Consider the following 14,704-nt stretch of genomic DNA (forward strand, 5'->3'; position numbering starts at 1 on the left):
CATTTTGGTTCAAGCAGTGTTCCTTATCAGGCCAGGTGGCAGTTGGGTGGGGCTCCCCAAGCAAGAGGTAGCCCTGGCCAGTGGGTTGGAAGACAGGGTGACCAGAGAAGAGAGAAGCCCAAGGGGGCTGAGCATTGGTCTGAACTGTGGGTGCACTGCCTGGGTGCCATGGGTGAGGCCAGCGTGTGTGGGCTGGGGAGGGGCCACCGCAGTCCACAGGCACTACCTGTGAAGCTCCGGCTCCTCCCTCCATCTTCCTCCCCTTTCCCTTCCAGCCCCTTTTCCAGGAACCTTTGCCACACCCGCACCTGCGCCCTCCCCTCCCCAGCCCTCTCACAGCTGCTGTGGTGCGCCAGTGCTCTGCGCTTGCCTCACCAGCTCTCTGCTTGCTTTTCTCTCTCCTGTTTTCTCTCTGCTTGCTTTTCTCTCTCCTGTTTTCTCTCTGCTTTCCTCCAACTGCCAGCTGATTGGGTCAGGCAAGTCCACCCCATCCTGAGAGCCCCAGGCCCCTCTTTGACCTCTAAACAGATCCTCCTCTTCTTGGAGGCCTCCCTTTCCAAGCCTGCGGGGCAGGTGTCCTGTGACTTGACAGTGGCTCCCCAGCCCCAAAGCCAGCCCCCTTCATCTGTGACTTAGTCTGTTGTAGTGCTGAGCTGACACATCCAGGTGTGACCGTTGCTGAAAACTTGTGCCCCTCTGTGGTATGCCCTGCCTTGTTCTATAAATATCCATAAATACTCTGTGGTACGTCCTGCCCTGTTCTATAAATATCCATAAATACTCTGTGGTACGTCCTGCCCTGTTCTATAAATATCTATAAATACTCTGTGGTATGCCCTGCCCTGTTCTATAAATATCTATAAATACTCTGTGGTACGCCCTGCCCTGTTCTATAAATATCTATAAATACTCTGTGGTACGCCCTGCCCTGTTCTATAAATATCTATAAATACTCTGTGGTACGCCCTGCCCTGTTCTATAAATATCTATAAATACTCTGTGGTATGCCCTGCCCTGTTCTATAAATATCCATAAATACTCTGTGGTACGCCCTTCCCTGTTCTATAAATATCTTTAAATACTCTGTGGTACGCCCTGCTCTGTTCTATAAATATCTATAAATACTCTGTGGTACGCCCTGCCCTGTTCTATAAATATCTATAAATACTCTGTGGTACGCCCTGCCCTGTTCTATAAATATCTATAAATACTCTGTGGTACACCCTGCCCTGTTCTATAAATATCTATAAATACTCTGTGGTACGCCCTGCCCTGTTCTATAAATATCTATAAATACATACACACATATACATACACACACACACACACACACACCCCTACACATGGCTGACCGCCTCGCCTCTAGTGCTGGGAATCAGTCACCGTGCTGTCCTTGTGGAATCTTGTGGCCCAGCAAGAGAAAGCTCTCCCCTGACATTCCCCTCCAAATTGCACCACCTCCAGTGAGCCTCCCTGTCATGCCCGGCCTGTGGACAGCCAGCCTCCGCCATCCCTCCCACCCCCGCCAAGCATGGGGGTGCTGTGCAGGCAGCCGTGTGGACTGAAAGTCTCCACCAGTCCTGTTGTCCCTCAGCTGAGAATCAAACCCATTTCTGGATAACGGGGAATGTGCTCTCTGCTGGCTGTGTTCTCTGTGGAGCTCAGGGGAGGGAAAAGGCCCAGTCGTTTCTCGGGTGCTGTTGGGAGTGGTGAAAAGGCCACACCCTTTCCAAGGGACACTTTTCTTGGAAAGCTCCTGGAGCTCAGGTGGCACTTGTGCTGTGAAGCCTGCTCTGGTCACTAGGGTGCAGGGCGATGAACTCAGCCTGGAGGGAGCCCGCGGGGCAGCCAGCACTCTGGAGGGACAGATAGAACTGGTCATGAGGTGCACTGAGGGACAGACAGAACAGGCCACCAGGCGCAGACAGGAGAGGGAGGCAGGGGGACAAAATGGAAGATGCCCGGGGTGGATGGAAGTCAGTGCCCTTGAATGCTGGTATCTGCCTTCCCGGCCACCGGTAGATCAGGCTTCTGAGCCTGTTGGCTGTCAGGGCCTCACTGTGCCCCATAGGCACCATGGCAGCCCCTGTGAAATCCACCAGGTGTTACCAGGCAGCATACAGGTAACAGGCCTGGAAGGTCCCCAACAGCTGAGCTGGACATGCTCAGACACTCTGGGGCTCCTCATTCAGTGGCACAAACTCTAGGACCCAGTGAGGGAAACGGGAACCCACCAGGCTGAGCAGTATGGCTAAATCCATTTATTCCAAAATGAAAAGCAAAACAAACAGGAGTCATATCACCAAGGAGCCACAACCCCATCCCTACCTCCTTCCTCTGTCCTATGCTATCAATAAATAAGTCTCCCAGCCATAAGTAATGACTAGAACCTCCTCCCCATATGCCAGCTCCAACCTCCATGAGGTACAATACAGGGGGTGGTCCTAAACCCTGGAATATACAAAATGTTACACAGATACTATATGTACACTGGGGAAGGGGGGTCACCCCAGCAGCCCGTGCCCTCATCTGCTCTACACTTAGCCCCACTGTCCCGCCTCAGCTGCCTCTGAATCAGAAGACGGGAGCTCCCCTGAGGGAAAAGTTGCTTTGGTGAGAGTAGGGAAGCCATCAGGCCTCCTCCAAACAAACCAACTCCACCAGCCTCTGGCTCTTCAATAACACACATCACCGTCCAGGAATGTAAGGACTCAGCCCTGGTCAAGGTGGCAAAGGGTCTGGTTGTCTGCCCCCCATTAGACAGGGATCTTGTCTTGCTACCCTAATGGTAAAGGGGTGACTGGGAAGGGGTGATAGGGACACGGTGGGGGTGAAGACTCCAGCCCCGCTTCTCCAGGCTTATGCTGACAGGGGCCTGCTTTTATTTATTTTTATCCTATGACTTTTTTTTAATCCCATAACTTCTTTTTCATAATACCTTTTGTTAAACTTGTCATAAAGCATTATTCTACTTTTTTTCCACAACACTTTTTTTTTGCCACAACTTTTCCACAACATTGTTTATCCCATAACTTTTTCATCCACAACTTTTTATCCCGTAACTGGTTTGTGTTCTTCTAATAAACACACTTGCATAGTTACAATTTTGTAAAAATAAAATCCGATGATCTCATGCCAAGCGTGCCCAGCATTTGCACAGTCTCAATACCTTTAACACCATAGTTTCCAAGGCACACTAAATTTTACGGCAAAAACAGCACTTTGCAACAATTTCCTAACTTATTGCATTGCAGTAGCATCACAGTAGCAGTCAATAATGGCACTTTAGACAACAGTCTTTCAGTACTTCCATTATACATTCTGTTGACAGGAATTCATAAATTGGTAAAAGTCATTCTAAGAAAACTCGGCAAATAAAGCTTGGCATTGGAATTGGCATTTCTTTCTCTACTTTTCCTTCCCCCAGGTTCTTTCTACTAAACTACAATGTTCACATTTTAACATGCTTTAACTTATTTCAAAACATTAAGATAGCAGTTACATTTTTGAATAGTTATATTATTTTGAAGTGACTCTGTGAGATAAAGTTTTAGAGAAACTATATTATGGATAGGGCTGATGTACATTTTCACATTTTCTAAATATCAGCTTTGGTTTTAGAACTGTTTTTTTTTTCATTTCTGAAAACCTATCAGGTTTAATCAAAAACTTTAAAAATAATGACCATATATTGCAATCTGTAAACAGGTATTTTGATTCTTCTAACAGAAATTCAAATTTATTCAGTTGAACTCACATTTTCAAATTTTATATTTCTGATGATCTCTAACCTTCTAATGTTGCCTTCTAAGCAAATTGAAAGCTGCCTTATACCGAATGAGGAAGAGAACAAATACTTGGCTGAATGAGGTATTGCAAAGACTGCATGCTTTGAAGAAACACTTAAGTTATTGTCATAGGATTTCCATTCTTTTTAGCTTTTTCTGAAACATAGGACAAAATCCCTACACAAAGAGCGGTATTTAGAAACTGTACCACTGTTAGTTAGCCACACTATTTGGTCTAACAGTTTTTCTTTATCATTCGGAAACTGGGTTTATCCAATAGTTTGATAAATTCATACAATTTGGAAGAGTCAGTTGAAGGACCAATATTTGTACTCTTTCAGTGAATGCAGGCAAATCTGTTATTTCATCTGTAAAATCATATTATTGCTCTCCTATTAATGCCATGTTTATAAAAGTATCATGAGGATGCCAAATGCTAAAAATGGAGATGGTCTAGTAACTAGAATTGCACACCCCAGGGAGCGCACATACATCTCTCCCTACATCCTAATACTGTGACGTATTTTGGAACACAGATATTAGAACTTCATGAACTTTTAACTGTTGATTCTTTCCCAAGCATCATGAAGTTATGATTTAGGCAACCTATGACTGAAATAATTCATTCATTCTCTATAGGCACATAACATAAATATGGCACAAAATACGCCTCTAACTGAAACGGAGAGGTATAAAAACATATTTCACTCTTTGTAAAGAACTTTGTGAGGAAATATAACTCTGTGATTGTCTAGATACTTTTACTCATAATACTTTGACATTCACAACAGTAGATTGCACTGCAGTTTGTAAATATTTTAAGTTGCATAAACTTCTTGATTTTCAAATGTAGTATAACACTGTCCACTAAAACTGCTTTTTGTTTCAACGAATACTCTCACATGTATTAGTTTATTAAAATGGTTGTTAATATTTTTAAAGTGTTTTCCATTCAAGGAAAAGAAGTAAATTCGTATGTCAGATTAACCAATGTGGCTGAAGAATAGGTATTAGCCAGAGAGGTCTAGATGGTAAAATCGGTCTCCTAGCCTCAAAGAAGCTCCGTGAACATAGAGGAATGCCAGGTGTCACACAGCTTTCCTTCACTCGAATTCATTCTTGACTAGAGCCTGTATGCCTGTTCCAGGGACGTTTAAACTCTGAAAGGGTTTCTTATGATCTTCACTAAATACACTAAGAAGAATACCAAGCAGTGCCCTTTTGTGTACTGGGACATGTAGTCATGTGATTAAAACAGGTAACATGAACTCTGACTTTAAAATGCATTGTAGATATAAATGCTCTAAGCTAGAAAAGGTTTTCCACATCCACAGTCAATGATGGGAGCCTTTCATTCCTCAGAAAGAATCCCTTTTTAGGTCATTGAGAAAGAGTCCAACTGCTGCAGCTCAGGCTGCAATATCTTCATGAGCCCAGAGCACGTACAAATCCTAAGGGAACTACCATAGTACGGCGCTCATTCCTGGCACCAGAACAAATGAAACACACTCTATCCTGCACACACCTGCCAGAGCAGGCCACTTTCCTCTTCCGTGAGATTTAAAAAGCCTCCCAAAATGTTATCACTCCCATCCCCAGTACACAGAAAATAGAGGAAAAGCTGTTTCCAGTTCTCGGCCTTTAAACAGCTCTAAATGTCGGTACTCACAGTGGCATATTACAAAGTAAGAAACAGTGCGCACTTGAGGGCAAACCACATATTGAGCTAATGAAGAGCTCACTGTGATTAGGAATCGATCAAACATAATAGCAGAACATAAGCAAATTTTATCTGAATTCCGTAATGAATATACATGCTGCAATAACATTTAAAAATCAGGGCAGCCTATTCCGAACCAGTAAGAACAGTTTTGTGCAAATAGTGGGTCTTTGTGTGTTTGAACTCCCACCATGTAAGGGCAAACTCGATATGCGACCTCATGACCTAAAACTATCAATTAAAAACAAAAATGCTAAAGGATGCCAGAGTGAACATCAGGGAAAGACCCACACTCCCTTAACTTTTTATAAATAAATTTAAACTGTAAATTAGAAACACAAATAAACATGAGGGGCTCTAACATTCCAATGAAGTAGATGAATTGTGTAGGGGATTAACCCCATAACTTTTTGTTGTTGTTGTTTTTAAATTTCTTGACCAGCTCTCAGATGATGATGATGTTTATCTCTCTGTTCTTGGCTGCCCGGTAAAAGAATGGCACGCAGGGTTTGGTGGCCAAGCCTGGGTGCTCCTGGGTGTCCTGCGTTACAGGAAGCAGCTGCAGGATCTTCTGTGCAGTGGGGTTGTCACGGGGAGAACCCTCCCTGGCCTGTCCTGGTGCAGGCTCCACGCTGTCCTGAAAATCTTCGGAGAGAGGGAGGCGGGGCTCTGAGTACACTGGGAGCCTCGCCTGCTCCAGCCTGCCCACCCCGCCTGAGGGCTCTACTCACCACTCTGCTCCTCCGCAGCTGCAAGTTCCTGGGGGGGTGGGGCCCCTGGAGCGGGCTCCTCAAGAGGGTTCTGGACAGCAGGGAGGAATTTGCCATGCCCCTCGAGGTCGCCCACAACTGGCAACACCATATCTTGCAGCTCCAGCAGCTTCACCTGAAGAGAGGGGTGCTCAGTTACCACGCCTGAGCCGGCGCCAGCACCCACCCTCACCCCCACCCCCGCAGAGATGTTGCACACCCTCTACCTTCATCTCCTGCTCCTTTTGGGCCAGCCTGCTGGCTTCCTCCTCCTCATGCCGCGTGTTTGGCCCTGCCCCCTGGCTCTCATATACCGTGATGTGCTCTCCTGTGAGAGGACACGGCTCAGACACTGGGGCCCCTCTGAAGGCCCTGCAGCTCCCCGTGCCCGTGCCCTGGCCTCCTGCTTACTCATGCCATCTGTCGCTCCAGAGAGCTGGATGAATCCAAGCTCTAGTTTCTCCACCTGCTGCTTCCCGTCCACCTTCTCCCTCGGGAGGTCGATAAAGCCACTCTGGAGCCAAAATAATAGGGTCACATCATGGGAGTGACCTGTCCTGCCCCACCCCCACTTTTCTTGGCCCATGCCAGGACTCACTCACCTTCACCTTCTCCATGGCCTCCTACAGGGCCCGGTAGCTCTCCCCACACACAAACTCACCCCCAGTCCCTGGGGCCGGGGCCTCTGCCTCTGGCTCCTTCCAGGCCGAGGCCACCAGGTGAGCCAGGTGCAGGCAGCACAGCCTTCACACCTTCCGCTGCCCACATAGCTGTGCCTGCTCCTCCTGGAAACTGGCTCCAGCGGAGTTGAAAAATGCCACTTGAAGGCAAGAGCTGAGTATTCTTGTAGGGGCATACACAGAACAAATGGGGCTGGGAGGTGGAGCACAGTCCCTTCCCTTGGGGCCTCAGAGAGTGCACCTGTGGGTCACAGGTGAAGTGGTGTCTGACCACTGGCTCCCGGAAGGGGTGAAGGTCCAGAGAAATCAGAAGGCGGGGAAAGCAAGAGCATAACGGGGTCTTGGAGGGACCACAGAGGAAGGTGGCAAAGCGGGCACAGGGAAAGTCAGACTCACCATGGCCTCCTGGCTCTCCAGGTCCCCTGGGACACTAGGCATAGGCCGAGGCACCTTCTCCTCCTCAGTGTCCAGATGTCCTCCTCCATCTCCTGTGGGGAGGTGGCCAGAGGGGTCCTCAGAAAACCCAACAAGGGAAGTACCGTGGGCCCACCTCTGTCCCCACCCTCACTGTGTAACCCTGAGCCAGCCCCTCCCCAGAGGGGAATGACCTGCTGTTCTTTAGTTTTCCTATAAGATCCAAGATCTTCTATATTGCCCAGGCACAGTCACACTACCAGTTGGTGCAGGAGTTCTGACCTGCTCCCTTTCTGATCTGGGCCAGTTCACTCATCCTTAGGCAACCTGGTGGCCGCCTGCTCCTGGGAGGTCATCATATTGATGCCGAACTTAGTACAGACACCCGGTTGGCATAACAACCAGTTCTTCTAAAGGTCTCTTCCAACCCCTCGGACCCTATGCTGCTAACAGTCCCCCCTTCCTCCTGGGTCTCTCTCCTCTTCCTCTGAGTTGTCTCCTGTACCTTGTCCAGGGAGAGCCAGGAGACTCAGCTGGGTCTCTAGCTGTTGGTTCCACTGGCTGGCAGCTTCTAGGCACTCCTAAGGGAATGGAAAACAGAGTGAGAAGGCACAGAGGTTGACAGGTCGTCTCCCTCGGGGCCCTGTCCTCAGCGACTCCCTCTCCTGGGTCTCCTGAAACTTTTGGCAGGCCATCTCAGCCACCGCTTTGCCCTGAGCTTCTGCTGCTGCAGCTGGTCCATGAGCTGGGTCTGCAGCAGTAACTGCCTGTGCGGCACCTGCTTCACAGAGGTCAGCTGCTAATAGGTGACCATGTACTGCTGCAGGTGACCCCGGTACTAGTCTCAATGCTGCTGCTGCAGACTCTGAGACTCTTGGCTCTTCAGCTGTATCTGCAGGAAGACCCTGGGCATGAGGGCATGTGGTGGTTGGCTTCCAGATTCTGGGCCCATTAATAGGGTCGCGAGGGCACGGTGGGGCTCTGTCACCTGCCCGGGACCCTGGCCCCTTGCTCCAGGCCTAAGAGACTTAACCCCCTTGCCTAGAACCCCATGCCTCCTTCCCCAGCCTCAAATCTCATGTTCTTCTTCCCACCATTTAAACTGTACACCACAGACTGGTGGAAAAGCTGAGGGAGCCAACCACCATCTGCTAAGTGTGCTCCATGCCTAATGCTTTCCATGTGTTCTCTCATTTAATCCCCAGCACTCCATAAGAAAAATGCTAACTTCCTTTTGAAGTTAAAGAAACAGAGACTTAGAGATGAAAAGTAGTTGAATGGTGACCAGTGGAACCGAGGCCGGAATCCAGTTTGAATCTAAGGAGGCTTTTTTCTTTTGTTTTCAGACAGAGTGTCACCATGTGGCCCATACTGGAGTGCAGTGGTGCAATCTCAGCTCACTGTAACCTCCATCTCCCAGGCTCAAGAGATTCTCATGCCTCAGTCTCCTGAGTAGCTGGGATTACAGGCATGTGCCACCATGCCGGGCTAATTTTTTGTTGTTGTTATAATTTTAGTAGAGATGAGATTTTGCCATGTTGGCCAGGCCGGTCTCAAACTCCTGACTTCAAGTGATTCTCCTGCCTCAGCATCCCAAAGTGCTGGGATTACAGGCAGGAGCCACTGTGTCTGGCATAAGGACCCTCTTATACCACTGTCTCCACCCTTATGATTGGGGGAATCCATGCCTCCAGCTGGGAAGATGATGTCCAGACCTGGGAAGAGCCCAGGGCTACCCACCTCTAAAAGTCAGAGGGCAGGAAGCAAGAAACAGTCATAGAGATGCCCTGGAGGTCACCTGCCCCCTAGCTGGAGCTGCTTTTGGCCTGGCACCTCCCCTCCCCAGAGGCTGGTGCCTGCCTCCCAGCCCTTCTTGGATGGGGCAGAGGTTACCCTCTCATTCACCTCGCTCAGCTTCTCCTGCAGCTCCTTTACTTGCTCTTCCAACTGCAGTGTGCTCTTGTTCTTGTTGTTCTGGACAGAGAGAAGCAATCAGTGGCCAGCCATTGCAGCTGGAGACCCCAGAACTTGGTGTCTGCCTCCCATGTCACCGGAAAGGGTGGAGGTAGGTTAGAAAAATCATCCCCTCTACCCTACAGTCATCAGAGAAGGGCCTGATGAGCTCTGGCTCACAGATGCCTTTAGAAGTAGCATGTCATGTGAGGGCTACACTGCCTCATTTTACAGGTGGGGAAACAAAGGCCTGGAGGGCTAGGGATGAGGGCAGTCTGCCCAGGTGGGGCAACCCACCAGATCCTCCAAGTCACATTGTGGCTCAGCCAGCTGCTTATCGAACTTGTGGTTCTGGGAGAACAGGAGCCTCTCCTCCTCCTTTCGCAGCCTCTCCTCCTGTTTTTGTAGCCTCTCCTCCTTCTCCCACAGTCTCTCCTCCTGCTTTTGTAGTCTCCCCTCCTCCTTTCGCAGCCTCTCCTCCTCCTCTCGCAGCCTCTCCTCCTGCTTTTGCAGCCTCTCACCCTGTTCGGGCAGCCTCTTCTGCTTCTCCTGAAGCCTCTCCTTTTGCTCACATAGTCTCTCCTCCTCCCGCAACCTCCTCTCCTCCTGCTCTTGGATCCTCTCCTCCTGCTCTTGGATCCTCTCCTCCTGCTTTTGGATCATCTCCTCCTGCTTTTGGAGCCTCTCCTGCTGTTCTCGGAGCCTCTCCTCCTGCTCCTGGAGTCTCTCCTTTTGTTCCTTGCTCAGGAGACTCAGGGCCTGATTGTTTTTCATCTGGGATTGGAGCTTTCCCTCCAGACTTTCCACCTCCTTCCTCAGGTGTTTGGCCTCATCTTGTAGCTGTTCCACCTCAGATGTCCCTGCTGGGTCCACCGGGGACAGAGGCTCAGCTGAGAAATGAAGCAGATAATAAGGGCCTCTGGATTCCCCACCCACCACTCCCCATCAAAGAAAAAGCCCTCCTTTTGATGCAGCTCCTCTCAGGCTTCCCAAACTTGGCCTCACTGCTAAAGATTCCTTGCACTGGATGGAAGCCAATTTCCAAGCCATGTCAGATAGAGAGCACTGTGGGTGACTGACAATGGGCACTCCTTCCTCTTGGCTGACGGGGACCCTGAGGCTCATGGAGATGACAAGACTTGCCAGCTGCTGGCACAGACCTCTTTCCTTCTGCCTCAAAGCCCTTCCATCCACCCACCTCCCTGGGGCATTCTAAGCCACCCCACAGCCCTCTGATGCCAGTCCTGCTCTCAGGTCACACCAGCCCCATCTTACCCATCTGGCGTTTGAGTTCGGAGAAGCTCCTCTCCAGCTCCTGTATCCGATGTATGTCATGTTTCTTCTCCTCCTTCAATGCGTGAGCCTGCCCAAAGCACAGGGGGAAAGGGCCCTGGAGAGAGGGGCTGGTGGCTGGACAAGCTACCGTCTCCATCTCTGCCCCCACCTCCACAAAGCCCAGACCCTTGACTACCTCTGGCTATACTAGTCCCATTTTACAGATGCCCAGAAAGATCCAGTGACCCATCTAACGTGGGGCTGAAGGGTCAGGTCTCACCTCCATCGACATTTTCCGCATCCTCTCCTGCCACCGGGCCCTCTCTCCTTTTATATGCTGAGCATACTCGTCTCTTTCCAGCTGGACTTGTTTAAGTGACTCTGTCACCTGCAAGAATGGGCACAGAAGTGAGGAAGGGCTGTCACTGGTCCTCACCTGCTCCTGGTCAGCTGGGATCCTCTTCCCTCCACATCCCTCCCTCTGCAAAGCCTCACCTGTGTCACGTGTGCGTTCAGCAGCGCCCGCTCCTTTCTGGTCTGCTGTAACTGCCGCTGGAGGACTGCTTCACTGCAGCTCGAGGACTGGATGGTGAAGAGTGAGAAGTTTTGATCTGGGGAGCCCGGGCAGTGCCCCTTAAAGGGCTAGGGCTAGGCTCAATATACAACTCAGTCAGTAAAGATCAAGGCATTTCCAAGCCCGTGGCCTGGTTTTTAAAAGAACTCAGTAAAGTTGCAAGGGACAGGGAAAGAGATCGAACTTACAGCTGGCTAACAGAGGCCCAGAGAGATCAGGTAACATTGCTATTGTTATTACTGTTATTAACACCACTGTTTGAACCTTTATGGAGTGCTTCACCAGGTTCCATACTAGCAATCCCGTGTAATCCTCACAACCACCATATGAGACAGTTACTAGGATTACCTCTATTGTGTAGATGAAAAACATGGAGTGTTCGAGGTTAAGTGCTTGCCTAAGATCACTGAGACAGAGCTGGGATTTGAATACCCAGGTCTATCCAATTCTCTAAACCCATTTTCCTTGCTGGGGGTGGGGGCACAGAAAGGAAGGGGAAATTAATCTTTTGTTCACTTTTTGAAAGGATTATACATTTGAATAGTCCAAAACTCAGAAGGTACACCATGGAAGTGTCTCCCAGCCACCCTGTTATCCTCTCCTGAGTTTTTTGCGAACCCTTGCAGACATGTTTCATGCATATTATCATAGTATGTACACACACACAGACACACACACACACAGATACACACACACACACCCCTTTCCTCTCTCTACAGAAATGGTAACGTACTAAAGGTACTCTTCTGTACCTTCACAGTACAAGTACCCAATACCCCACCTAGGATTTGGCCAAGGCCACAACCAGGTAAGGGCAGGGCAGGCACTTGGTCTTCAAGCTGTGTGTGCAGTGCTCATTCCCCCCAGTGCCCCTCAACTCACCCACAGCAGCTGACTCAGCCCCAGACTGTCTCTAACAAACACACACAATAGCAGCTAGAAATGAGCATACTGCCTTCTGGGCAGGACACTGTATCCTGCAGAAAAGACCTTTACACTCTCTCCTCCATCTGGGAAGTCGGGCTGCCAGGGGACGGGGCAGTTGGTTGGACTCACCCTGTCCGCTTCCTGCTGCTGTGTAGACAAAGCAGAGAGAGCCCGCTCCAATTCTTGAATACGCTGTAAAGAGTATTGCAGGCGGCCGGCCAGATCCTTGGACTCTTCTATAATGACAGAGGTTGAGATGGGGCCCAAAGGACTCCCTCTAAAGACCTGTCAAAGTGCCAGGTTGAAGGATGATGGGGTGCCCAGATTCCCACCTTCGAAGTGTCTGGCGGCACGCTTAGTATGGTAAAGGGTGGTCTTCAAGTCTGCCTTTTCCAGCGTGAGGATGTTGATTGTCTGAAATGGAATGTTTGAGAGAAAAGCCAAGCAAGTGCTGAAAGAGAAGGAAGGAAACATTCTCTGGAGGACAGGAGAAAACTCCCCACCCTCCACTCACCTCTAACTGCTCCGTTTGTGCTTTGTGTATTTCATTATTTGCTTTCTTTTCCTATAGGAAGAGGAAGACAGAGCTCTTACCAAGGGGAGGCAGAGATGGCACAGCAAGAGACATGCCCCCAGAATGCCACAAGTGCCCCAGCACAGGCCCACCCATGGGACCAGGTTATCAGGGACCCTGTAGGGATGTGGTGGAATCTGTGGGATGTGCCTTCTTCCCCAGGCTGGCAGTGGGCGACACTAGACTGGTGCCTCTACATCTGAGTGCCCCCCAAACCCAGCAGTCATGTTGTGAGCAAACAAAGAAATCACGTTACTTCTTCCAGCTGACGTTCCACTTGTTTCTTCTGTTGTTTCTGTGGGGAGAGTCAAATTCAGGTGACTGAGGGTGGCCCCCTCAACTCTATTCCCCATACCAGGAAGCGGTAGACAGGTGCCAGGAATGAATTTTAAAGACAACATTCTCAGACCCAGTGGCAACATGAACTGGTCAACTCTCCTCAAGCTCGCAAGGACAGAGGATTTGGGTCTTTGTTGGTTTTTGCCCACAGCCACAGAACTCAAAGTCTGAATCTGGATTCTCTCCAAAGGACAGTAACATAAATCTCTAGAGACAGAGTCTGAGAAAGGCCCACCCTTCTGCCAGCTTGTGATTGAGGAAGGTGCATTCATTCAACAAACATTTACTGAGCACGTACAAGCCAGGTACCGTTCTTCACAGCAGATATAGAATGGAAAAGGACAGACAGGAGCCCTTGGCCCTCAGGTTTCCATTCTAGGAGCCTTTAAATCAGACTCTCAGAGCTAACCGAGACCTTTGATGCTCTACCTCCTTCAGAAACACCAACGCAAGGAGGAGAGGTGGCTTGTCCAGACTCAAAGAGCAAATTAGGGACTGAGTCACGGCAGAAATACAGGACCCCTGACAAACCGTCAGGCTAGCGCTTCCCTGAGAGGTGACAACCCCAGGGCGTGTGTGGTAAGGACCGGAGCAGGGGTGTCTGGAGAAGAGAGAGTTGGCAAAGGGGGCAGTGACAGAAGAGCCATGCTGCATGCTCCTTACTCTGGGGTCCCTCCAGGTGAGGCCTGGGCGCTCCAGCTCCCCATTTGCCCTTGGCACCAGGGGACCCACCCTTTCTTCAGAGCCCCAAGGGGAAAATAAAACCCAGGATTGGCAGCGTGGAATCACAGGACCCCACTGGACTCTTACCAGTGATTCTATGTTTTCATAGAGTTGATTGATTGTTGCGGAGCTTGAGTCCAGGGCTACTTCCAGTTCTTGGTTCCGGCTCTGAGGCGCATGCAGAGAGGAGCAGTTGGAGGAGGATTGTGGGAAGAGGTAGAGAGAACAATCATTAGGGCTGAGGTGTGCGTGGGCTGTCTCAGCTGGCAGAGGGGCACCCAGCCCCCACTGTGAGAGGAGGTTGGAGGGCTGGCCTGCAGGGTCACTGCACCTTGGCTCAGGGCCTCTTACCTCCAGGTCCTTCAGGGTAGCAGATGATGCAGGAGTAATAAAAAAGAGAAATTAAAAAAACAAAAGAAACACTTACAGGGAAACAGTTATGGATATAGAGAAAGTATAAAAACAGCAAAGGGGCCAGGCACAGTGGCTCACGTATGTAGTCCCAGCACTTTGGGAGGCTGAGGCGGGTGGATCATTGGAGGTCAGGAGTTCAAGACCAGCATGGACGACATGGTTAAATCACGTCTCTAATAAAAATACAAAGATTAGCCGGGCATGGTGACAGGTGCCTGTAATCCTGTTTACTAAGGAGGCTAAGGCAAGAGAATCACTTGAACCTGGGAGGCAGATGTTGTAGTGAGCTGAGATCGCACCACTGCACTCCAATCTGGGTGACACAGTGAGACTCTGTCTCAAAAGAAAAAACAAAACAAAACAAAACAAAAAAAAACCCAAATCGCACATGCCTGCTCTGTACGTTATTCCCAAGTTACTTTTAAACTTTAAGGTCTCACCATTTCCAAGACGATAAAAGATGCGGGGAAGGAAAAAAGCCAATCAATCAAGCAGGTGAAGAAGCAGACATAAACAGGATGAAGGTTAATGGCAGCAACATAAAACAAGGCAGAGGCAAAGTATCTCCCAAACC

At 49.6% G+C, this 14,704-nt stretch overlaps 1 protein-coding gene across 1 annotated transcript in view; it reads right to left on the reverse strand.

Annotated features, from left to right (window-relative positions):
- Positions 1 to 3,048: 3,048 nt before the first annotated feature.
- The window catches only part of LOC140710502 (golgin subfamily A member 6C-like), a 34,029-nt gene continuing 22,373 nt past the window's right edge, over positions 3,049 to 14,704 (reverse strand). Inside the window, exons 4-19 of the mRNA XM_073012361.1 lie at positions 13,804 to 13,884; positions 12,911 to 12,949; positions 12,595 to 12,645; positions 12,413 to 12,494; positions 12,210 to 12,316; positions 11,075 to 11,161; positions 10,860 to 10,967; positions 10,580 to 10,667; positions 9,602 to 10,194; positions 9,257 to 9,325; positions 7,857 to 7,932; positions 7,334 to 7,425; positions 6,669 to 6,771; positions 6,485 to 6,585; positions 6,240 to 6,393; positions 3,049 to 6,153 (exon numbers count right to left, since the gene is read on the reverse strand). Of these exons, the coding sequence (XP_072868462.1) occupies positions 5,954 to 6,153; positions 6,240 to 6,393; positions 6,485 to 6,585; positions 6,669 to 6,771; positions 7,334 to 7,425; positions 7,857 to 7,932; positions 9,257 to 9,325; positions 9,602 to 10,194; positions 10,580 to 10,667; positions 10,860 to 10,967; positions 11,075 to 11,161; positions 12,210 to 12,316; positions 12,413 to 12,494; positions 12,595 to 12,645; positions 12,911 to 12,949; positions 13,804 to 13,884 (2,031 nt within the window). The 3' untranslated portion in view covers positions 3,049 to 5,953. The remainder of the gene's footprint in view (positions 6,154 to 6,239; positions 6,394 to 6,484; positions 6,586 to 6,668; positions 6,772 to 7,333; positions 7,426 to 7,856; positions 7,933 to 9,256; positions 9,326 to 9,601; positions 10,195 to 10,579; positions 10,668 to 10,859; positions 10,968 to 11,074; positions 11,162 to 12,209; positions 12,317 to 12,412; positions 12,495 to 12,594; positions 12,646 to 12,910; positions 12,950 to 13,803; positions 13,885 to 14,704) is intronic.

The sequence above is a fragment of the Chlorocebus sabaeus genome, chromosome 26 (assembly GCF_047675955.1).
Source record: "Chlorocebus sabaeus isolate Y175 chromosome 26, mChlSab1.0.hap1, whole genome shotgun sequence".
In the NCBI taxonomy this organism is placed as follows: Eukaryota; Metazoa; Chordata; class Mammalia; order Primates; family Cercopithecidae; genus Chlorocebus; species Chlorocebus sabaeus.